Source organism: Scyliorhinus torazame, chromosome 15, assembly GCF_047496885.1.
Source record: "Scyliorhinus torazame isolate Kashiwa2021f chromosome 15, sScyTor2.1, whole genome shotgun sequence".
Classification (NCBI taxonomy): domain Eukaryota; kingdom Metazoa; phylum Chordata; class Chondrichthyes; order Carcharhiniformes; family Scyliorhinidae; genus Scyliorhinus; species Scyliorhinus torazame.
In genome coordinates, this window is record NC_092721.1 from 121,951,646 (window position 1) to 121,977,898 (window position 26,253).

The 26,253-nt window shown below is 49.1% G+C and overlaps 1 protein-coding gene across 4 annotated transcripts in view; it reads left to right on the forward strand.

Moving 5' to 3' along the window:
• LOC140391779 (PC3-like endoprotease variant B) overlaps nucleotides 1-26,253 on the forward strand; it is a 1,275,236-nt gene that overhangs the window by 577,140 nt on the left and 671,843 nt on the right. For all 4 annotated transcript variants that reach the window (XM_072476646.1, XM_072476647.1, XM_072476643.1 and 1 more), the window contains exon 5: nucleotides 18,200-18,315. In XM_072476646.1, coding sequence (XP_072332747.1) covers nucleotides 18,200-18,315 — 116 coding nt within the window. The remainder of the gene's footprint in view (nucleotides 1-18,199; nucleotides 18,316-26,253) is intronic.

The following is a 26,253-nucleotide window of genomic DNA, read 5'->3' on the forward strand; positions in this document are numbered from 1 at the left end:
CCCCCCCCCACCCCCTCCTCCCCGGCTCGCACCCTCCCCAACCCCCCCTCTCCCCCCAGGCCCGCCCACCCCGGCCCATCCCCCCAGCCCCTCCCCCCACCCCCGGCACGCACACACCAATGGCTCCTGCGACCCCCCCCCCCCCCACCACCTGCGGCCGTCCTGTCACTTCTCCGGCGGCCGCCACATCCCGACCCCTACCTCCGCGCTGGCCGGCTTCAACTAGCGGGACTAGTTGACGCCGTTAAATAGGGGGTTTGAGGTTTGATTTATGCCAGCGTGACCCGTGGTCACGTCGGCGGGACTTCGGCCCATCCGGCCCGGTGAATTAGAGCAGCCCCGGAGCCCGTTGCGGTGCGCCGGTCCTCGACATTCTCCGAGGCGCGCGGCGCGATTCACGTCGATGGGAATTTTGGGGGGGCCGGTGAATATCGCCCGGCGGGGTGGGGGGGTGCGTAAATCCCGTAAATAGGACTGATTCAGCACAGCTTCGCCAAGTGGAGGTCATGTCTGACAAGTCTATTAGAGTTCTTTGAGGAAGTAACAAGGAAGTTTGACGAAGGAGAACCAGTGGACGCAATTATTTCAGATTTCCAGAAGTCCTTTGACAAGGTGCCGCATAAGAGACTGTTAAATACGCTAAGAGCCCATGGTGCTAAGGGCAAGATCCTGGCAAGGATAGAGAATTGACTGACTGGCAAAAGGCAGAGAGAGAGGGTAAAGGTCTTTTTCAGGATGGCAGCCGGTGACTAGTGGTGTACCTCGGGGGTCTGTGCTGGGACAACAATTTTTCACAATATATATTAATGATCTGGAGGAAGGAACTGAAGGCACTGTTGCTAAGTTTGCAGATGGTACAAAGATCTGTAGAGGGGCAGATAGTATTGAGGATACAGGTGGGCTGCAGTAGGACTTGGGTAGGTTAGGAGAGTGGACAAAGAAGTGGCAGATGGAATACAGCGTGGAAAAGTCTAAGGTTATGTGCTTTGGAAGGAAAAATGGAGGCTTGGACTAAATTCTAAATGGAGAAATGCTTAGGAAATCAGGGAGTCCTTGTTCACGATTCTCTTAAGGTTAACATGTAGGTTCAATCGGCAGTTAGGAAGGCAAATGCAATGTCAGCATTCATGCTGAGAGGGCTAGAATACAGGACCAGGGATGTATTTCTGAGGCTGCATAAGGCTCTGGTCAGACCCCATTTGGATAGCAGTTTTGGGCCCCGTATCTAAGTAAGGATGTGCTGGCCTTTGAAAGGGTCCAGAGGAGGTTCACAAGAATGATCCCTGGAATGAAGAGCTTGCCGTATGAGGAATGGTTGTGGACTCTGGGTCTGTACTCGCTGGAGTTCAGAAGAATGAGGGGGGATCTTATTGAAACTTACAGGATACTGCATGGCCTGGATTGGGTGGACGTGGAGAGGATGTTTCCACTTGTAGGAAAAACTAGAATCAGAGGACACCATCTCAGACTAAAGGAACGATCCTTTAAAACAATGATCAGGAGGAATTTCTTCAGCCAGAGGGTGGTGAATCTGTGGAACTCTTTGCTGCAGAAGGCTGTCGAGGCCAAATCACTGAGTGTCTTTAAGACAGAGATAGATCGTTTTTGATCACTAAGGGGATCAGGGGTTATGGGGAGAAGGCAGGAGAATGGGGATGAGAAAAATATCAGCCATGATTGAATGGCGGAGCTGACTTGAAGGGCCGAGTGGCCTAATTCTGCTCCTATGTCTTATGGTCTATGATAAAAAGCCTGAACTGTTCAATCTCTCACACAATAACATGAGGGAAAAAAGGTTAATTTTCTGCCTGTGAATTACATTCATGAGCCTGTTCGCTATTGTGCTGTGTTGCTAAACCCTCAGCAAGGACTACCATAATGTCTCCCTTTTAATACGCTTTATCAATTCTTTTCTATAATTTACCTTAAAGATTTACTAAACTATAATTACACATCATGATTTTTTTCTCCCTTCTAATTATCGCCCTTGTCTCCTGAAGGCACTAAAATGGTGACTGGAATTCCATGTGTGTTATGCCCGCAAACTCTCATTACTAGTTTGCGACTGGCATCGACTTATAGCAAGAAAGAAGCAATCCATTGGGGTTCGTTTTACAAATTTAGAGTACCCAATTTGTTTTTTCCAATGAAGGGACAATTTAGCGTGGCCAATCTACCTACCTTGCACATCTTTGGGTTGTGGGGGTGAGATCCATGCCGACACAGGGAGAATGTGTAAACTCCATACGGACAGTGACCCGGGGCCGGGATCGAACACAATCCATTGAGCTAATACAGCCAATTGCACACCATTCTCTGGCTGAAGCGAATGGAGTTTTCTGCATGTTTTGAAACGATCGTTACATTTTAATGTAAACAGAGAGCCCATGAGTCAATAATGGACAGTTACCAATTTCAGTCCTGACACCAAAAACACTTCTGAGATTGAGGTAATCTATTCATAGGATGTAAATGTGATTTATAGATAATCACATTTATTAGCCAAGGAGACACCCTCCTTTTACATGTTTTTGGTGCGCGATGAGTGAGTTGAAGGACCTGTGGGTAATGTGGCCAAATTTCTGTTACCAAGTTTCTGTTACAAGTGTTGGTTGAATCTCCAGACAAGGCCCCTCATCTTTGTTGGGTGGAGGAAGTGGAGATTTGGGGTGACTCGTTTTCTCCTTGCATTCCTCCCCACCTCACTCCCCAGACAAATGTCTCAGCATTGTCCTCATCATCCATTCTTTTCCTTTCAGGATGTTTTGGGTATCAGTCTAAAGCAGTGGAGTTTCAATAATTAGTTGAGAAAGAAAGAATATTTGCATTCACTGGTTTTGGGCAGTAAATATTTTACAAGACTATTTTACATGATTGATTTAATTAATTCAACCATGGCAAATGAATATGGATACAGTCCATTATATATGTGATTTGTGAGAACCTATTATTGTCAAGTCTGTTATAGTGTTTATGAATATCATTATATTACTTCCTATTGACCACCCAGTTGAAAAATCATGTCATAATTTGTTAAATCATAACATTTTTTAAATGATTTTATCCATGACATTGTCATAATTATTTTTTTTTCAAAATCATGGAGCCAACTGATGCAACAAGAAATATTACAGAAAATAAAAATGTCTCATTTTTCAAGTGCAAAAAGCTCAGGGAAATTTGCCAAACTGTGAATGGCAAACACAGAACTGCAAATGCATATAAGCTGTTTGGTAATTTAAAAGAAAAATTATTGTTATCAAGTCACAGACTTTAAAAATATTCCACGAAAAGGCAGCTTGCCAAGTCAAAATATAGAAACCTTTTCTCTTGCAAAGTTCAAAACTGATCTCGTAAGAAGCTGGTAATTTGCAATAGTTTACACTTTCAAAATTTCACAGGAACATCTCCAGAAATTGTGACAGACTTGCTGCGTAACATTAATGTTTTGTCAAAATGATGCGCTGTAGAAATGCGTAAGCAACTTACACAAAAGTAAGCTTTGCGTAATCTCAATATCTTTAAAAGCAGAGCCATCTTCAGTTGAAAATAACAATACCTGCATAGGACTCTTATTATTTTTTGTTTAATTTTTTTGCCGTTATTTCTTTAGGGGTGATGGTTGTATCCTTTGAGAGCATTGCATTTCAATAAAATCTATTTTATGTCTAATATCTAAATGCATGTTTAATGCATTTTCTCTCTCTCTCGCCCTAATTCATATGTTTTTTTTTTTCCTTGTACATGCTGTAAGAAACTAGCCTTGGGAATACTCTTAAGCTACAAAAAGCCTCTATTAGAGTTTTGGGCACAGGAGAGTAAACTGAGATCTCTTCATATTCATCAACTACAGATTCATAGCACTTTCTGTTTGTGCTGCCATTTCCTGGTGGAACAGTGATATTTTACTTGGCTGGTTCACAATTTCTGCGCAATTGGGAACATTTCTCTTATTGGAATGGAACTGAGGAAAGAATGCCTGTGTTTATTTTTCTGTGTTCCCGATTTGAAATACTGAATGTCAAAACCGCATGAGTTATTTATGGTTTATACAGCAGGAATAATTGATGGTACACATGGCTGATGGACACACATCAATGATATGTCACCTCCGTCCTCATATTGAAAGTTGTTTGATCGTTACCTGATATGTTGCTGCAAAATCCACAAAAATGTCAGATTTACAACAACAGCGTGATAGCTGCTTTTTCATGAAAAGAAACCTCATTTTAGTCATTTATCTGTGTCTTGACAAGAGCTCTTTGATCAATAATTGCTGAAGAAAAGTGTGCGCGACTTCAAACTCTGCATGTTCTGGTCAACCTGTTTCTGATTCTTAATTTGATGACTGTTAATGACATTTGTGTTAAACTTTGATCAAGGCCCTTTCATCCCAGGGATTATTGTATCTCATTCTAATATGATGCATAGATCACACTAAATAACGGTTTGCTGATTTATTTTATTAATGCTTCACAAACTACTTTCTTAGCTATTCCTTTTTCTACTGGCTGGGCAGTGCTGTCAGTTAGAACAAAATAATTTGTATGCTCTACCGTGTCTTCTGTTTCCGAACATTCAAAGTAAAATGTACTCTAACTTCAAAAACATATTCATTTAAATTAAGCAGAAAAAGTTATGTAAGCCTCACCATCTAAATATACTACCTGATTTGCGTAGCACCAGGAAGGTTTGTGATTTGTTGCATGGTTGCACAAAGTTGAATGATCTGAACTCGGGCATTGCAATTGCAAGCAGTCTGCAGATAGGAGTGTAGGCGTAGACAGGAGCTTAAAATTACAAAGAGACACCGATAATAATAATAATCTTTATTTCTGATACAAGTAGGCTTACGTTAACAATGCAATGAAGTTACTGTGAAAATCCCCCAGTTGCCACACTCCAGCTCCTGCTCAGGTACACTGAGGGAGAATTCAGAATGTTCAATTCACCTAACAAGCACGTCTTGCGGAATTTGTGGGAGGAGACCGGAGCACCCGGAGGAAACCCACGCAGACACAGGGAGAACGTGCAGTCTCCGCAGACAGTGACCCAATGGGAATCAAACCTGGGACCCTGGAACTGTGAAGCAACAGTGCGAATCGCTGTGCTACCGTGATAGGTTAAGTGAGTGGGCAAAACCTTTGCAGATGGAATTTAATGCAGCAAAGTGTGATGTCATCCATTCTGGGCCAAAAAAGAATGAAACAAGTCTTTTTTTACCTGCTGTTCAAGCTGGGAACGACACAGATCGAGAAAGATTTAGAGGGTTCATGTGCACCAATCATTCAAGTGTAGTATTCAAGTCCAAATTAGGTGCCTCACCAGATAATTAGAATGGTGTGTTCCAAACTGTGCCCCAAGTCGCACTTTACAGCGGCAAAGGCAACTTGCCATTGGCTACAGGAGGGATCTTCCAATTCTGCCATGTCCGTGCCGTCATGCATGACTCGCTCGTTCCACTAACAGGGAACCTGCCATGGAGGGAGGGGAGCCTCTTTGGTGGGACTAGAAGATCGTGCCTGCGGAAGGGCCAGAAAATCCCACCCTGTATATAAGTGGCACGCATTTGGCGAGCTTCACTTCATCAACGACTTCAAGGCACAGAGATTCTGTTTTTACCTACCTTTGAGAGGCAGCATGGTTCAAGTTTCAAGAGGTACAACTTTTCCTGTTCCTGTCTTGAGAGCACAGTCATGCAATTAATTCCAAATTGATTGGGTTCTGTGGCCTCAGAGGAATTCAATGCTCAACCAAAGGTAGTGAAGATACATTAAATGTTCTTTAGAAACATCTTGCCCAGCTTGTGCTTCTCTTTTTGTATCATAGATTTTCAACGTTTATAGTGTAACTACCATCCAATACACTGGCTGTCTTCCCCTCTTCACATATGGATGTTTTTTGTCATGTTATGTTATACTTTTGCATAGGCTTCTCAACTTTAATACAAAAAAACATGGGATTTTTCTTACTCTTTCCTCTGTTAATGGAAACATGCCTTTGATGGGTCCTTATGTTTACTATGGAAAGTGTGCATGTTTGATTGGCAACCAACTTCAAAATTATTTTCTTTATTCACTTCCCCCATAACAGATTTTTTTCATTAATTTGATCAATGCCAGTTTTTCTCTCTTTACTCAAGTCATAGTCTACCTTAATCAAGAGATATGCGACAGTCTTCTGCACACATTCACATTCTTCTCAATGCTTGAAAAAAAAAAGTAACATTTATTTCCACGTCTTTCACAATTTAACCCAGATATTTGTTTATTCTTATTTTCCAATTCTTTTTCAAGCTTGATAAACTTCTTATTCAGCTCAGCCTCTGCCCTGGTGAGTTTTCTTTGGTTCAGAGTCACCTGTTGAACCTTTCTACAAATGTAACAACTTCACATGGGCATCAAGTTCATTCAACCCTCCCTCCATAATCACTGACTGTTCCTGAGACTATTTAAATTTATTTGTTCAATCTTCGATCTGTTTCTTCAACTTTTCCTCAGCTGCTTTCAAGTTTTGCATCTGTTCTTCTACATGATTCGTCCCATTTTGATTTGATTTGATTTATTATTGTCACATATATTAGTGCAGAGTGAAAAGTAAGGAACGAGAGACTGCAGAATGTAATGTTTCAGTCATAACTAGGGTGTAGATAAAAGATCAATTTAATATGAGGTAGGTCCATTCTAAAGTCTAATGGCAGCAGGGAATTGTAGACAGATTCAATGGATGGGAGGCTGGTTTGTGTGATGAATTGGGCTACATTTTTCTTGTTCTCCAGATTGCTTCAGAGTTCCAGGGCGTGATTCTCCGATAACGAGGCAGAGTGTCCGCGCTGTCGTGAACGCTGTCACGTTTCACGACAGCGCGAAACGGCCATGTGCACGATCGATTCAGGCCCCGAAAAGGGGCCAGCAGCGGGGCCGCGAGAAACACGGTGGGCGTGGCGCCAGAGCGGCGGCGTCATCGCACGATGCCCGGCTCGCGCCGCGTCATTGAGAGTGCGCGATCCGCGCACAGGACGCGAATGGTTGAGATGGCTGAGCCCCGCCGTGCCGCTCCCAGGTTCATGGACAGTGATCTGGGCACGCTGCTGGATGCCGTAGAAGAGCGCAGGGCCATCTTGTGCCCAAGACATGGCACCGGCAACCAACTAGCACTGTAAGGCGTGGCTGGCATGAGGTGGGCACCGCGGTAAGTGCTGTGGGGCACACCCCCCGGTCTGGAGACCAGTGCCGCGAGAAGCTCCACGACCTCACGAGGGCTACCAGGGTAAGTAGCCCGAGGATTCTCTCGGGCCACCCGGGAGGTAGCGCCATGCCTGGTCAGAGGCGCAGGAACAAGTGAGACTCCCCTGCCTGGCTACACCCCCTCAGCCCGTCACCTCCCCAACCCCACTCACACTGCACCCCATACCACTGCTCCCAAGCCCCCCACCCTTTCAGCCCACCCCGTGACTCATTCCCCCCCACCCCCTAACCCCCCCGACACTCCACCCCCTGACAATGCCCCCCTCCACCCCCTACCCCCCTGACACTACATCCCCTCTGAATGCCCCCTCCACTCCCTAACCCCCGCTGACACTCCCCCCTCACAATGTCCCCTCCACCCCCTAACGCCCCCCCCCCCGCACTGCACCCCCTCACAATGCCCCTTCCACCCCCTAATGCTTACCTGACACTGCACCTCCCCACAATGCCCCCTCCACTCCCTAACGCACCCCCTGACACTCCACCCCCTCACAATGCCCCCTACACCCCCCTCACACTGCAACCCCTCACAATGCCCCCTCCACCCCCTCACACCCAACTCCGAGTGCCTAATGATACATGTCTCATTGTCCTCAGCAGAGCCAGGAGCCGATCGTCCAGGGAAATCGCGGAGAAGCCCCCGCCGTCCAGCTGCAAGCACATCCGCCCCCACGGACGCACGGCAGAGGGGGCAAGGAAGACTGACAGGAGGGCCCTCCCCTGAGCCCGTGGCACTGGAGGGGATGCACAGAGAACGAAGAACACGACAGGGATGAAGACACGACGGACATTGAGGACACTGATGGCCGTGAGTCGGACGAGGAGAGGGCTGCGAGCCAGGACAGTGACGGAGAGAGGACGGGGACTCTGGACAGTGACGCACAGAGGATGGTCAGACAGTCGACGCACATACCGGACATGGCACCTAACGTGGGCCGCGGATTTGTAGCGTCAGTCTAAGGATTGACCCACAAGACCCCAGACGTGGGGACACATGAGGAGCTCGAGTTTGCGGCACTGCTGTCACCCACAACATCCACCATCGCGGATACACTCACCTCGGGGTCACTGACTGGTGCGCATCACACAGCTGAACCGGTCGGTACAGCAGGTAGAGGTAGGAGCAGCCGAGGGCTGGACGGTCGGAGGGCAGCCCAGGCCCAGCACCCAGCTGTTTCCCAGACAGCTTAGTTGTAGGGGCTCCGGCACTTGTAAGTGAATGTCACAATTAAATTCACTGTTCCCGGGTTCCTGGACTTACTATACCCGCCCACAGACCCGATGTATTTGGAAACCCAGGGAGTGGACAACAGGATGACGGCCGTCTTCCAGCAACTGCAGACGCAGTTGGAGGAGTCCATCCGCGTCCAGGAGCAGGGAGTGGTGCCGGGCATGGCTGCCATCCAGGCCGACACCGCACGAGTGGCGTCCGCCGTGGAGGCAATGGGTGCAACGGTTTCGGCCATGGGTCAGGTTCTGCAAGGCGTAGGGCTTCATGTGCATGCCTCATCCGTGACCCAGGAGAGGGCTGCCCTCTCACAGGCAGCCATGTGCCAGAGCCAACTGGACATTGCCTGCCTGACAGGGATTGCGCACTCCCTGAGCTCCATCGCTGGGAACGTTCAGACCCCGGTCGATTCCACAGAGGGCCTCCAGGACTGGCAGCGCCAGGTGTCGGTGGTGCCACGGCGCATATCTCCGCGGGTACCACTGTCCCACAGTGAGGCCCGGGGGCCACCGGGCTCCCCGAGGGAGGAGGAGGTTCTGGTGGCCGTCCCGGTTACTCCAGCAACCGAGGTCCTGGAACACTCGGACTCCCCCCGTTCCGTCCAAGGTGCATCTGGTGGGCAGCGGGCAGAACAGGGTGGCACCACGCTATCCAGCACGCCTGCCGAGCAGCCTGGCCCATCCAAGCTGGGTCGCCCCAGGAAACGTGCGCCGAAGGGGATCAACGTCGCAGGGCAAGAGTCTCAGCAGTCCGTCTCCACTCCTGCTGTACCATATGGGGAAACCCAAGATGTAGTGGTAGGACCCGTAAAGCAAAGAAGTTAGACACGTAGTAAGTTGGCACGGGTGCAGGGCACAGCTTAGTTGTAGGGGCTCCGGTACTTTTATGTGAATGTCACCATTAAATTCACTGTTATACCAAACCTAGATGCCTCTGTGCTATATCCGGGGTCGTGAGGGGGACCGAGTGACACTGGGGATCGAAGTTCCGTACAACGGTGAGGCCAGTTGTGTGTTCCCCCCCCCCCCCCCCCCACCCAACACCCCGTCGCCCTCTGCACACCACCGCCAGCTGCCCGACGTGGCCATGTGGTGGGTTGCCCGTGACACATACAGGGACCACCGAGGCGGAGGGTTTAGCTATGGCCATGAGTCAGACACTGTCTAGTGATCCGGAGCTCACAGGTCATCTCAGAGCAGATTGTCATCACTCAACATGGCACTGATCACACCCGCTGACACAAGCAACTGTGTTAAAACATTCACGATGTGCCGCAGGTGTAAGGTGGTGTGAAAGTGGTGGTGTGGGTGGAAGGGTTGTGCGATGGTGCGGGAAGTGGGGGGTGCTGGGTGATGCAGTTGTGCACGATCCATGGTGCAAGTGCCTAGCTCAGCGATGCCCTCCCCCTAGTTAGTGAAACGTGCGTCGACCAACGCCTCGCGTGCTCGCTCGCCAAGTCGATGTCGTTGTGCAGCCTCCGGGCCATATCCCGCCCCCAGGCCGTGTCTGTGCCCCCCCACCCCCACCCCCCACCCCCACCCTCCTCCTCATGTGCAGAGGCGTCGCCCTCATCGGGCTCCCCCTGTGCACCCTCCTCCAGGACCTCGCCTCTCTGTTGGGCAATGTTGTGCAAGACGCAGCAGACCACGACTATGCACCCGACACTGTCAGGGTGGTACTGCAGGGCCCCTCCAGAGCGGTCCAGGCACCTGAACCTCATCTTCAGGAGACCAAAGCACCTCTCCACAACACCCCAGGTCACTGCATGGGCCTCATTATACCGGGTCTCCGCGTCGGTCTGTGGCCTCCGGATAGGTGTCATCAGCCACGACGGCAACGGGTAACCCAGCCCAGCAACCAGCCCCTCAGCTGGGGGGGGGCGGGGATGTCCTTCAAAAATAGCGGGGATGAACGAATGAGCCAGTATGAAAGCATCATACACACTGCCAGGGTACTGGGCGCACACGTGCATAATCTTCATGCGATGGCCGCAGACCACCTGAATGTTCATCGAGTAGTTGCCCTTCCTGTTCAGGAAAACGTCCCTGTTGTCCAAGGGTGGCCGCATGCCGACGTGCACCCCATCAATCACCCCCTGGACCATTGGCATCCCGGCCACTGAGGCAAATCCCGCTGCCCAGTCAGCCTGGTGTGCGCGGTCCTCCAGAAAATTTATGTATCTGTCGGCGGTGTCATACAGGGCGTCGGTAACGGCCCGGATGCACCAATGCCTGCGAGATTCCAGAGAGGTCCCCACTCAGCGCCTGGAAGGACCCCCGTTGTGAAGAAATTGAGAGCAACCGTGACCTTGACGGCCACCGGGATAGCATGTCCACCCCCCGTTCCACATGGTGCGAGGTGTGCCACGAGGTGGCATATATGTGCCACGGTCTCCCGACTCAATCAGAGTCTCCTCCTGCATGCCGTATCCGGAAGCTCCTGGAACGACATGCCATCCCGGTACACTCGAGGCCGCATGGGGCACCTCCGGGGCCTTGGCACCACCACCTGCTCTTGCTCTTCCTCCTGCGCCCCATCTGGATCCGAATCATCGTCCTCTGCATGCCCGACGATGTGGTGGTCATTGTCACCCTCCGCCTCCTCATGCACCTGTCGGGCAGGAGGGCCTGCAGCATGAGCGGCTGGCACAGGGCCCTCTGCAGCCAATCCCTCAGCTGGAGCCGCCGCTCCAGCAGCTGCTCAGAGCCGCTTTCGGCAACGGCGCCGAATGGCTACCTGCAGGGCAGCCGCTCCCGCCACGGCGGCAAATATTGCTGGATGGTGCGCAAACATGATGATCTACACGGATGGGGGGGGGGGGGGCGGTTGGGAAGGAGAGACAATAACATGTTTAACGATGGCGCTTTGACACCTCTTTCCTCCACCCTTTCCTCCTTCCTCCACCTCCTCCTTCCTCCACCCCATCCTCCATCCTCCACTCCATCCTCCACTCCGTCCTCCACCCCCTCCTCCTTCCTCCACCCCCTCCTCCGTCCTCCACCCTCTCCTCCTTCCTCCACCCCCTCCTCTTTCCTCCACCCCCTCCTCCATCCTCCCCCCCTCCTCCGTCCTCCACCCCCTCCTCCTTCCTCCACCCCCTCCTTCCTCCACCCTCTCCTCCGTCCTCCACCCCCTCCTCCTTCCTCCACCCCCTCCTCCTTCCTCCACCCCCTCCTTCATCCACCCCTCCTCCTTCCTCCACTCCCTCCTCCTTGCTCCACCCCCTCCTTCCTCCACCCCCTCCTTCCTCCACTCATCCTTCCTCCACTCTCTCGTCCTTCCTCCACTCTCTCGTCCTTCCTCCACTCCCTCGTCCTTCCTCCACTCCCTCCTCCTTCCTCCACCCCCTCCTCCTTCCACCACCCCTCCTCCTTCCTCCACCCCTCCTCCTTCCTCCACCCCTCCTCCGTCCTCCACCCCCTCCTCCTTCCTCCACCCCCTCCTTCCTCCACCCTCTCCTCCGTCCTCCACCCCCTCCTCCTTCCTCCACCCCCTCCTTCCTCCACCCCCTCCTTCCTCCACCCCTCCTCCTTCATCCACCCCTCCTCCTTCCTCCACTCCCTCCTCCTTGCTCCACCCCCTCCTTCCTCCACCCCCTCCTTCCTCCACTCATCCTTCCTCCACTCCCTCCTCCTTCCTCCACCCCCTCCTCCTTCCACCACCCCTCCTCCTTCCTCCACCACTCCTCCTTCCTCCACCCCTCCTCCGTCCTCCACCCCCTCCTCCTTCCTCCACCCCCTCCTTCCTCCACCCTCTCCTCCGTCCTCCACCCCCTCCTCCTTCCTCCACCCCCTCCTCCTTCCTCCACCCCCTCCTTCCTCCACCCCTCCTCCTTCCTCCACCCCTCCTCCTTCCTCCACCCCCTCCTTCTTCCTCCACCCCCTCCTTCTTCCTCCACCCCCTCCTTCCTCCACTCCCTCCTCCTTCCTCCACTCTCTCGTCCTTCCTCCACTCCCTCGTCCTTCCTCCACTCCCTCCTCCTTCCTCCACCCCCTCCTCCTTCCACCACCCCTCCTCCTTCCTCCACCCCTCCTCCTTCCTCCACCCCTCCTCCTTCCTCCACCACCTCCTCCTTCCTCCACCCCCTCCTCCTTCCTCCACCCCCTCCTCCTTCCTCCACCCCCTCCTTCCTCCAGCTCCTCCTCCTTCCTCCACCCCCTCCTCCTTCCTCCACCCCCTCCTCCTTCCTCCACCCCCTCCTCCTTCCTCCACCCCCTCCTTCCTCCACCCCCTTCTCCGTCCTCCACCCCCTCCTCCTTCCTCCACCCCCTCCTCCTTCCTCCACCCCCTCCTCCTTCCTCCAACCCCTCCGCCTTCCTCCACCCCCTCCTCCTTCCTCCACCCCCTCCTCCTCCAACCCCCCCACCCCGGGAATTGCGGCATCCTTCTCCGAGAACCCCCCCCGGGCATTGCGGCATCCCCCACCTCCCCACCCCCCCCCCCCCCCCCCACCCCCAGCGCCAGCCGTGGACGCCACCTCCTGCTGCCGACGGTGAGGCCAGCCACTCACCTCCTTCCTCCACATCGTCAACCAGCACGACTGGCTGACCAATGTATTTACCAGGTGTGAACGGCGACGGCGTGACCTCTGTTCACGCCGTCGGGACTTCGACCCATCCGGGCCGTGGAATGGTGTCGGACTGGCGCCGTGTCAACTTTAGCTTTGTAACCACTTTTTCAAATGGAAAAAAGTCTTTCTCAGCTCAACAAAGCTGAATTTAGACAATAGGCAAAGACTCTTATGTCAAAGCTCAGAGTAAGATTTGGTTCTTCATCTAAAAGATGAGCCTCTCTTTCACCAGTAACCTAAGATTTTATCTAGCCAGCTCATGCTGTCTGATTTATTGTCCTCCTTACACCTTAAACTCACATTTCCATTTTTGCTATTTTCTCTTCTTCCAACTTCAGTTTTTACATTTCTCTATCTCTTTCTACTTCAAGCTGCATCATCTGCAACTGAATTCACGTTCACTGAATGGAATTGCTATCAGGATTAACTTTTTCTTCTTCCAATTCCAAATTCCATGCTGTTGCCTCATTTATTTCTACTTTCCTAGCCTCTGCTTTGCTTTTAACTCTCACTCATTAGATAATATGATTAAGCCAGCCTTGGTCAATTATTACAAATCTCTCCCTCTGCAGAAAAGTCATAGCAATTGACAAAGCCATTCTGCTTTTCAATCATTATAATAACATTTTTCTTAGTCTCAACCTCAGCAAGTACAAGAACTCATAGTTGTCTGTGGATTCTAAAGTCCTCAATTTATGTTATGATTCAAGACCTGGCCTTTTGGTAAGATCTGGTGAGGGAACAAAAGTTTTGTTAAAAGTCGACAAAGTTTGAGATTCAAGGCGTATGCAAATAAACTAAAGCTACAATATTCTGCAGGTTTTGAACAAATAAAAACAAACTTCACTGTACAAGGCTAGAAAGATAAAATAGTTTACAGTATCTCACTTATACTCTAACATTCAAGATGAATATGAGGTACATGTGAGTTACCGGGCAAACTGTGGTCAAACACATCAAAGACTGGCCATGGAATTCTCTCCGAAATTCGTTCCAGTTGGGATGGCCTCAATAATGCCCCACTTTGCAGGGTTTCAGTCTCATTTCCTGAGACTCTGTTCTGATGGAATCCCGACTATGCACTCAAACACCAACTGGCAAGCACAGCCTCAGCTCTTGGATCACACTGAGCAGAATATAACAGCTTTAAAAGCATGTCTTCTCCCTAGCATGGAGTCACCACCCTGCTGTTGCCCTCTTCCATTGCCAAGTTTCTGCTGAACCTTCTTCACTCAAAGTTTGGTAACCACAGCCTTTTTTCTGTTTTTCCCTTTTGGAACTTAACTGGGACCTCTTCCTGCCCCTTGGATGGGACCTTTCTTTGCAATGGTGCTCCACTCAGCATCACAACCCAGGTTTTTGTGCATCTCTGTTTCTTCCCTGGCACACTGGGCCCATCCTTGGCCCACAGAGGTTAAAATGCTGAATTGTGCAAAAACCCCCAAGGCCTGCTGGGATGGCATTCTCGACCTCTGCTCTCAATGAGAAATAAGCTGTTTTTTTATAACCTGTCGCAAGATCTTGATTTATCTGAAAGTCTTCAGTTAGAGGCTTTGCTATATAAATAGATATTGTTATTTAAGCACTGGGTAGGTGAAATGTAAAACAATTGAATCTGTGTTGTGACACTTTAAAAAAAAAAACTCTGTTCCAGATGATTTCTATTTATTTGACATTCTGTGGAACAGAACTCTGGAAATTCCATTGTGCGACTTGAGTGAGCATTGCACATGCTTTCATCAAATTCTCTCCTCCAATTCATGATCACAAAATGGTTAGAGCACAGAAGGAGGCCATTCACCTCAGAGTTCATGCTCGCCCTCTGCAGGTGCAAGCCTATTGGTGTGCAAGCACGACAGTGAAGTTAAGACTACAATCAGATCAGCCATGACCTTATGGAATGGCAGAGCTGGCTTGGGTGGCCAAATGGCTTATTCCTGCTCCTATTTCTTACTTCCCAATGTTTCTTAAGTTCTTATACTCTCAGTCTTATTCTTTCCTTGTCGTCCTGCAATTTACCCCGGTTCAAGTACATAACCATTGCCCTTTTAGAGGCCATGATTGAAACTGCCTCCAACACATTCTCAGGCAGTTCAACCCAGATCCTCGCCATCACTGCATAGAAAGTTTTTTCTGCTGTTGCCTTTGCTTGTTTAGTCAATTCCTTGAAATCTGCGTGCTTCAGTTCTAGTTCATTACGTCCAAAGGAATAGTTTCTCTATCTATTCCAGCTAGGACCCCTCATGCTTTTGGACACGTCTATCAAACCCCCTCTCTACCTTCTCTGCTACAAGGAAAGCAACCCAACCTCTCCAATCTATTCACATGACTGAATCTTTCACTCCTGTAAAGATTCTAATACATTTTTTGTCCTCAATACAGCCTTCACATGCTTCTTGAAGTGTGGTGCCCAGAATTAGATACCCTGCTCCAGCCGAGGTGGAACCAATGTTTTATTAATGTTCATCAGAACTTCCTTTGTTCAGTACTTTCTGCCTCTATCTCTAATGCCCTTAAGCTTTGTTTACCACTTTTTCACCTGCACGACCACCTTCAACAATTTGAGCACTTCTACTCCCAGATCTCTCTGATCCCAACCTCCTTTCAAATGGTACAGTTTAGATTATAATGCCTCCGCTTTTTCTTCCGATGAAAAAGGTATTACTTCACACTTTTGTGTTAAATTCCATCTGTCACATACTCAGCCTTTCCAAACGCTTTTACTAGGCCATCTAGGAATCTATGACCATCTTCCTCACTTTTCTATTCTTCCTCATGGCCACTTAACAGATTATCTTTCTTGTAAATGTCAAAAGAACTCTAATAGAAGGATCAAACCTTCATCAAACCTTCATCACTGCCCAACTGATAGATATCCAGTTTACAAAATAGTTTACTTTGGATTTTGCTTCTGTAAGATGCAGCATCACCAAGGTCATACATCCCTTCCTCTTTGATAGGGATGTCACCCATGTCCACTTCATTCTTTCGTTAATCAGAATCAGTGAACATTGGAGGATGAACATACTTGGATAATTTACACTTGCTTTCTGCCATTTTTCACAATAGCTGCTGGAATTTTTTCTTTGTTTCAAATCTGCATCTATTAAACGGCCACCCTCCGCTACATGTTCTATTCCAGAAAGTTAGTTGATGTAAGTTAGAATTGGACGCACTCTTTTTAAAAAATTTATTTACAGAATTATAATTGACAGCATACGCTTCCTCACCCAATAACCACTGTTTTAATTGTGCGTATTTATATGGGCTCAAGTGAAACACCAATTAATGCTCAAACCTGCATACAATTAACAGGACACTTAAGATTTGTGTCGCCTGCAGATTTTGAAATTTTGCCCTGTCCACTCAAGTCCAAGTTATTGGATCTTCTAGGGAATCCGCATGCAAAAAACAACCAATCGGCACAACTCTTTGTTTCCTGTCCTTTAGCCAATTTCATATCTGTGTTGCCTCTGCCCCATTTTTTAATTTTTTATTTTTCCCATGGGCTTCAACTTTGCTGAAAAGTCTATTAAGTGGCACTTTATCAAACACCTTTTGGAAGACCATGGCCGTGATTCTCTGACCCGAATCCCCGGGGGGAGGCATGAATCCTGCCCTACCACCGGCTTCCCTATTCTCCGGCGCCGTTTTTCAGCCACCAGCGGGATTCCCGCTGCGCCGGTCAGGGGCCGTTGTCAGCGCACCCCCCCCCCCCCCCCCGGCGATTCTCCGGGCCCCGATGGGCCGAGTGGCCACAGGTTTGGCCCAGTCCCGCCAGCGTGAATTACTCACCTCACACACCGCGGGACCTGGCCGGTAAGCATGCGGGGGCCATCCTGGGGGGGTGAGGGGTCCAACCCCAGGGGGGCCCCCACGGAGGCCTGGCCCGCGATCGGGGCCTACTGTTTGGCGGGCGGGCTGGTTCCGTGGGGGCCAACTCTACTCCGTGCCGGGCCCCTGTAGGGCTTCCCCATATTGCCCGGGGCCTGGCGCAAAGAAGGGAACCCCCACGCATGCGCGGCCATTCTGTGCATGCGTGGAAATACGCCGGCTGTTCCACACATGCGCGAACTCGCGTCGGCCCTTCAGCGCCGGCTGGAGCTGCAGGAACCACTCCGCCGTCAACCTAGCCCCCTAGAAAGGGGAGAATTCCTCACTTTTGGGGTCTGTTAACGCTGAAGTGTTTGGCGCCGGTTTTCACGCCGGCATGGGGACACAGCCCCATTATTGGAGAATCCCGCCCCATATATATCAGCCATATTGCTCTCATCAACTATCCCAGCTACCTCATCAAAAAACTCAATTGTTAGTTAAAGACAACTTGCCTTAACAAATTTGTGCTGTGTTTCTTTAGGTAACCCACATCACTCTAAAGGATTGTTAGTTTTGTCTCAATAGAATGAAGCTTTTGCAAGAAAGGGTTAACTACCTATTAAACAGCTGACAGGGAATTGATGCCAATACTTGTACAATGTCAAGATACCGTAAGACCATAAGGCATAGGAGCAGAATTAGGCCACTCGGCATCAAGTCTGCTCCGCCATTCAATCTTGGCTGATATTTTCTCATCCCCCATTCTCCTGCCTTCTCTCCATAAACCCTGATCCCCTTATTAATCAAGAAACTGTCTTAAAGACACGCAATGATTTGACCTCCACAGCCATCTGCAGCAAAGAGTTCCACAGAGTCACCACCCTCTGGCTGAAGAAATTCTTCCTCATCTCTGTTTTAAAGGATTGTCCCTTTCGTCTGAGATGGTGTCCTCTGGTTCTAGTTTTTCCTACAAGTGGAAACATCCTCTCCATGTCCACTCTATCCAGGTCTCGCAGTATCCTGTAAGTTTCATCCTTCTAAACTCCAACGAGTACAGACCCAGATTCCCCAACCGTTCCTCATACGACAAGCTCTTCATTCCAGGGATCATTCTTGTGATACCATGCCATTCCTAGCTCATATAGTGAAAGGAAAATACTTTGTATGTGTGTGTGTGGTGGGAGATTTTTATTTTAAAAATTCTGTGGCATTTTAATATCAACAGATTTGTTCTGTTATTTCCTTCAAATGTTTTAACCATTTATTGGGAAATTAGTTTTTGGCTATCTTTAAATTACAAAATACGAAAAGTGACTGATGTTTCTGTGTGGTTTCCAGAGCATGAGAAGAAAGATGTTATCCCTAAAGATATCTTCAATGTATTGAACTCAGCACATAAAAATGGAATGGCACCTCAGTTCAATGATCCTCTGTGGCTTGCACAATGGGAACTGGTAAGTACTGCATCGCCAATTTATTAATTTCTTCTTGAATTAATCCGTGAAACACAATCTACTCATGAGTTCTTAAACAAATATAGATACACGCATGCAAACACGAAAACTACAATAGATGTACATTCGCAGAAGCACAATATAAGTGTTTGAATTCAAGAGTGGTGCACCATGTATAATCAAAACTGCACAATGTTTAGCAAATAATGAGGGACATAGATTGGGTTGAGAGGAAGGAACTTTACCCTTCATTCGAAGGGTGAATAACCGGGCATAGATTTTAGTTGACGGGCAGGAGTTTTAGAGGGGATTTGAGGAAAAACCTTTTCACCCAGAGGGTGGTGGGAATCTGGAATTCATTGCCTGAAGGGATGGTAGAGACGGGAACTGTCACGACATTTAAGAAGCATTTGGATGAGCATGTGAAACGCATGGCATTCAAGGCTATGACCAAGTGCTGGAAGATGGGATTGGAATAGATAGGTGTTTGATGGCCAGTGCAGACACGATGGGCAGAAGAGCCTCTTTTTGTGCTGTCAAACTCTATGGGCGAGCTTTACCTAGCAATCTGCTGCGTGTATTGTGGCGGTGGGAGGAGGCCGCCATTGGCCAGCAGCGGAATCTTCTGGTCCACCGTTGTCAATGGGGCTTCCCGTTGAATGCATCCCCCTCCGTCATGAAACTCGAGGCGGCGGTGCACCATCAGCAGGACCGGAAGATCCAACTGTCATGAGTGGCCGGAAAAGTTCCAGCCTATGATTGTGCGAGTCTTTGTTTTTTTCCATAAATTTAGAGTACCAATTATTTTTTTTTCCAATTAAAGGGCAATTTAGCGTGGTCAATTCACCTACCTTGCACATCTTTGAGTTGCGAGGGTGAGACTCACGCAGACACGGGAAGAATGTGCAAACTCCATACAGACAGTGACTCAGGGCCAGGATCGAACCATGATTGTATGAGTCAATGACAATCTGAACTTTTGCACAATCTTTGACACTTTGCTGATGGTATCTATCCTTACACAATAGGAAAAACTATTGTAAGAGAAAGCATTTTCTAATTAATTAATCACAAAATAATCTGCTTGAATTTTGTTTTAACTTTACGCTTTGTGATATTAATGTGGTAAAACTGCTTATTTAATCATCCATCTTAAACATTTTATTTCCCTTTAACGAGGACTAAATTTTTCAACTCCTTAAATTTAATATTAACTGTTCTTCAAATACTACTTCCGGTAAATATTCTTCTCATAAATAAACCTCACTTAGTTTTTACTGATATAGTTTTAAATAATGTTCCATAAGCATCTTATAATTGATTTATGCAGTTGTTACAATTTAGAACCTGTGTTTGCTGTATGTACATATACCTGTTTCCTGGTGCCTTGGAAAACTCAAATGTTAATAGCTGTTATATCTGTGCAGCTAAACCTTCATTTTCTGACGGATAGGGTTTACAACATGTACCCAGTGAAGCCCTTAAACATCTTGCAATCTGTAAATTTTTGAGTCTTCTGTGGCAGCCAAAAACCGTGTGCATCTAAAACAAGTGAGATTTATATGTACAATTAAAGTAATTCTTCCAGACAAGTCATTGGTGAAAAATATTTCCACATAACAGAAAAATTAAGCTGATTTAACAACTAATCTGAATGGTGAGGTAGTTACTCCCTTCAGTGATGTAGATTACTTTAACACCATCCAGACCAATATAACATTTGTGCCTGTACTGTGTTTTTAAAAATCAGTTCAAAACCACCTATAGGGGGCAATACTATATTTTTATATTTTAAGGCATTTTTTAAAATAAAAGTTGAGCAATTGCAGATGTTTTTTGTCCTAACTTCTGGTGTTCTCCTTCACCTGTTCTTCACCTGACCTCCATTACAGATGCAGCTCAATTTTTATGCAGGCTGGGAAAGAATGCATGGTGTATGCCACTGCATATCTTAGCTTCATTATTCCTCGATACCAAATATTTTAAGCTACAGTGTGAGAGTATGGGAAGATGTCACCCTGACATTTAATATTGCGAAAGAATATAATTCTGAACAATTCTGCAAGCATTGCGTTAACTAACTACTGTGAAAGGACTGGCGATGTGAAACTAACCACCGCTCGATCCTGGTGCTGCTGGGTCTACAGAGCTGCAGGGCAATTGGATTGGCCGCTGTTTTTCTGAAGCATGGTGGGGGTGCAAGTCTCACCTTTAGCCAGTTAATGCTCCGATGAGCTTCAACCGGTTACAGCGCAGCAAGTATCACTAGCAATGCATTTCCTGCCAAAACTTCAGGGACAGGGCAGAAAACCCAGCCATCCAAGATTTCGGGCATGGCCTTTGTCCTCCCTTTGACCTTCTGGGGTATGGCCCCCAGTGTCATTGCAATGAAGCTGGGTGCCCGCTGTCTGGCCTGATGCTTCTTAGCTGACATGCTCTTCCCATCAAAGCCTTTCTGAGATTGCTCCGCCAGCTTAGTGCATTTCCCCTTTCTGAAGGGCAGGCTGCCTTTTAGAAGCGCCACTTAGCTGTATGTTATACTCAACACGCACATACCTACTGAATATGCAGCCAGCCAGCAGTATGTTTTACACTGGGCTGTACACCACAACATGTTGGTGAGCAGCCAGCATGGAGTTTGCATGCTGCCTGTTTCAACTGGGCCCGCTTCAGGGTGATTGTTCACCTTGATTCCCATGCCCGCTAACTGGCCTTATCAAACTTTTCACGAACATACTAAGAATAGAGAATGCTATGACCAGAAGGTTAACTGGGCTATGCATATAAATACAAGAGCAGGTCAGAGGCTGGGAGTCCTGCAGCGAGTAACTTACCCCCTGACTCTCCAAACCTGTCCACCATCAGCAAGGCTCAAGTCAAGAGTGTGATGGAATACTCTGCCCTGAGGGTGTCCAGTGAAGGTTTGATGCACGATCAATTAGACTCGAAGACAAGGTTGTATCATAACTGAAGGCTTTAATAGACTAGATCTGTTCCCCAGCAGCTTCGGTACAGAATGAAGGCTGCTGGGACGGCACCTGTTCTTATACCCCGCCTGTCAGGGTGGAGCCACATACCAAACAGCCAATGGTAAGCTGCTAGGCTTACCCAATGGTCTACAGCCTCTCGGGTACCGCAATACCTGATACTACCACATTGTTCACCAGACAAATTCCTGGGATGGCAGAACTGACCTATGAAGAAAGAGTGAATCGACTGGACTTGTACTCACTGGAATTTAGAAGAATGAGAGGGGATCTCATAGAAACATACAAAATCCTGATGGGACTGGACGGGTTATTGGCGGGAAGAATGTTCCCGATTTTGGGGACGTCCATAATTAGGGGTCACAGCCTAAGAATAAGGGGTAAGCCATTCAGAACTGAGAAGAGGAAGACTTCTTCTCTCAGAGAATTGTGAACTTGTGAAATTCTCCACCACAGAAAGCTGTTGGGGTCAGTTCATTGGATATATTCAAGAGGGAGCTGGACATGGCCCTTGTGGCTAAAGGAATTGAGGGGTATGGAGAGAAAACGGGAGTGGGATACTGAATTTGCATGATCAGCCATGTTCATATTGAATGCTGGTGCAGGCTCAAAGGGTCGAATGGCCTACTCCTGCACCTATTATCCAAGTTTCTATGCTTCTTGCCTGGATGAGTGCAGCTCCAACAACACTCGAGATGCTCCGCAGCATCCAGTACAAAGCAGCCCGCTTGATTGGCACCTCATCCACCATCTTGCGGTCTGTCCACTACCGACCCACAGTAGCAGCCATGTGTACCATCTACAAAATGCACTGCAGCAACTCGCGAAAGCTCCTTCAACAACACCTTCCAAACTCGTGGCCTCTACCACTTAGAAGGACAAGGGCAGAAGACGCACGAGAACCCAAATTCCCCTCCAAGCCACACACCATCCTGACTTGGAACTATTTTGGCGTTTCTTCACTTATCAGTGGATATACATCCTGGAACTCTCTTCCTATCGGCACAGTGGGTGTACTTACACCACTTGATTTGCAACGGTTTAAGAAGGCAGCTCACCACTGTCATAATATACATCTATGTATATAATGGAGTGCAGACAGGCAGTGATTGACACACAGGATAACCAGTAAGCACACAGAACAGAGCAGCCAATCACCAGACAGGACACAACCACTATAAAGCCAGAGGGCACCAGTTTCCCGCTCTCTCTCGGGACCCAGCCTCTGAGACAGTCAGAGTTAGTGAGCTGGTCAGTGCAAACACCATGTGCTTTCCAGCTTAAGTCTAGTAGATTAAATTGATGTGCAATCAATTACACTCAAGACAAAGTGATTTCATAACTGAAGGCTTTAATCTACTAGAACCTGTTCCCCAGCAGCTTTGATACAGAAAGTGAAGGCTGCTGGGATGGCACCATCTCTTATACTCTGCCTTCAGGGCGGAGCTATGTAATACAGCCAATGGTAGACTCCTGGGTCTAACAAATGGTCATCAGCGTCTCAGGTACCGCAATACCTGGTACTACCACAGCTAGTAAGTCTGGTTAGGTTAGTATCAGGTCTCCAGTCAAGTCAGCGTATGTCAACCCACAGTTGAACATGTATAATAGTTTAGATGTTAAATAAAATCGTGTTGCATCTCATCAAGTGTTGGAGATCTGTCTCTCGCTACACTGCATCAAGTGCAGTCCACATCGACCCAGCCTACCCAACACATCATGGTACCAGTGAGTGATGCTGAAAATTGACGGACCTACCTTGAGTGAATCAGCGTTGACCAGCAAACAGCCATCCGGTGACATGGAAAACATCCGCCCTCCTCCGCAGCTCCGCATCGCCGGCAACCTCGGTGCAAATTGGAAGATCTTCAAACAAAAGTTCCAACTCTATCTAGACGCCACCGACCTCGAGGCCGCATCAGACACCAGGAAGATCGCACTATTCCTCTCCACAGCCGGGGACCACCCCATCCACTTCTACAACTCCCTTATATTCACTGAAGGCGAAGACAAGACGAAATTTAAAACAGTCCTACTGAAGTTCGACATCCACTGCGACATTGAGGTGAATGAGAGCTTTGAACGGTACGTTTTCCAGCAGAGGCTTCAGGGTAAGGATGAACCTTTTCAATCCTTTCTGATCCATCTCCGCATCCTCGCGCAGTCATGTAACTATGACTCGACCACTGATTCCATGATCCGGGATCAGATCGTTTTCGGGGTCCACTCCGATTCCCTTTGCCAGCAGCTCCTGAAAGTCAAGCAGCTCACCCTCACCATCGCCATCGAAACGTGCGTTCTCCACGAACATGCTAACAATCGGTACTCCCACATCAGGGTGGCAGAAACGGCAAAGCTAACCTCCCACAAGGCGGAATGGGTGCAGGCCATCGCACAAATGCAGGGCCTAAGTATCGATGAGAAAGGCCATTACACGCGCTTTTCCCGGGCCCCTGCGCATGCATGCCACGATCGAGGGGAAGGCGAGACCGACGACCAGACTGCGCAGATGCGTACGTCATTCGACCGCACTGCGCATGCGCGATGGCGCATGGAATGCGCTGACATTGGCGTCATGACGTGTCCGAATTGTGGTTCTGCCCATTTAAAGCAGCAATGTCCGGCAAAATCACGACGGTGTCTACAGTGTGGCAAGCTTGGCCACTACACAGGCCTTTCAGATCTGCTACACTGCCCAGCATCCAGCGATCCCAGCCGCGGCGCAGAAGCGTCCGTTCAATACAGCAGGCCATGACAGACTCCGACCCCGACAGCCCAACAGATCCTGATGCTGCACGCCTCAAATCTCCATACCGGGTGGGCATCATTACGAAGCATGCGCTGCCTTTCTCCAAGACAGCGAAACACCTCCCGATCCTCAGCGTGGATCCCGACGACGAGTGGTGTGCTGTCCTCACAGTCAACAAGGCTCTCATCCCGTTCAAACTGGACAATGGCGCATTGGCGAACCTCATCTCCAAATCCGATCTCGACACCATCCGCGTTAGACCAAGCATTCTTCCATGCCAGCTCCTTGACTACAATGGCAATGCCATAGCTGCCAGTGGCTCATGCCAACTCGGAGTTTCCAATAAGTCATTTAAAGCGACACTGCGATTTGAGATCGTGGGACCTGACAGAGCATCCCTGCTCGGTGCTCGGGCCTATAAACTCCTGAACTTGGTTCAGCGAGTCCACACCATTTCATCCTCACAGGCGACGGCCTCACCTGATGAGAACTTCCAGGCTGAAATTGATGACATCATCACGCAGTACCACAGCGAATTCGACGGAATGGGCATACTCCCAAACTGAAACAAAATCCTGCTCAAACCAAACGCCACCCCTGTGATCCACGCACCACGTCGGATGCCGGCACCTCTCAAGGACCGTCTCAAGACATCATATCAAAGGTCACAGAACCCACGGACTGGGTCAGCTCCATGGTCTGCGTCAAGAAGCCGTCAGGGGAGCTTCGAATCTGCATCGACCCCAAAGATTTAAACCGCAACATCATGAGGGAACATTACCCGATACCAAAACGAGATGAGTTGACCAGCGAGATGGCTCATGCCAACCTCTTTACGAAGCTGGACGCCTCCAAGGGGTTCTGCCAAATATAGCTGGATGCATCCAGTCGCAAGCTGTGCACATTCAATACCCAGTTCGCTCGCTACTGCTACAACCGGATGCCTTTTGGCATCATCTCTGCCTCAGAGGTATTTCACCGCATCATGGAACAGATGATGGAGGGTATCGAGGGGGCGCGCGTGTATGTTGACGATGTCATAATCTGGTCCACAACTCCTCAAGAACACATTGATCGCCTCAAGCAGGTATTCCACAGAGTCCATGAGCATGGCCTCCGACTCAACAGAGCCAAGTTCTCATTCGGTCAATCAGAAATCAAATTCCTAGGTGACCACATCTCGCAGCAAGGCGCGCGGCCAGATGCTGACAAGGTCTCGCCGATCAATGCCATGAAGACCCCAGAGGACAAGAAGGCGGTCCGCTGTTTTCTAGGGATGGTCAACTTCCACGGGAGGTTCATTCCCAACATGGCGGCACACATCACAGCCCTCCGCCATCTCGTCAAAAAGTCGACGGAATTCCAGTGGCTGCCCGCTCATGAGAACGAATGGCGTGAGCTGAGGGCAAAACTCACCACAGCCCCGGTTCTGGCGTTCTTCGACACTACCAAAGAGACCAAAATATCCACTGACGCGAGCCAGGACGGTATTGGGGCGGTGCTCCTCCAACGGAATGACTCCTCCTCATGGGCCCAGTTGCGTATGCCTCCAGAGCCATGACGCCCACTGAGAAACGGTACGCTCAGATTGAGAAGGAATGCCTGGGCCTCCTAATGGGAATCGACAAATTTCACGACTATGTGTATGGCCTCCCAAAATTCACGGTTGATACGGACCACAGGCCCTTAGTCCACATAATCCAGAAGGATTTGAATGACATGACACCTCGATTACAACGAATTCTTCTCAAGCTACGCCGCTATGACTTTGAACTTGTCTACACGCCAGGCAAATAACTCATTGTTGCAGATGCCCTTTCCAGGTCTATCACCACACCGTGTGAACAAACTGATTTTGTCTGCCAAGTCGATGCGCAGGTGCAATTGTGTGCCTCCAAACTTCCGGCCACTGATGAGAGGGTCATCCAAATTCGTGAGGAAACGGCCAAGGATCCTTTGCTACAGCATGTGATGCAGCACCTCACGAATGGCTGGCAGAAGGGACAGTGTCCCCAGTTTTACAACGTCAAGGACGACCTGACGGTGATGGGCAGCATCCTCATGAAGCTCGATAGGATTGTGATTCCGCAGAGCATGCGAGCTACGGTGCTCGGCCAACTCCATGAGGGTCACCTGGGGGTCGAGGCATGTTGACGCAGAGCTCGAGAGGCAGTCCATTGGCTGGGCATCAGCCAGGACGTT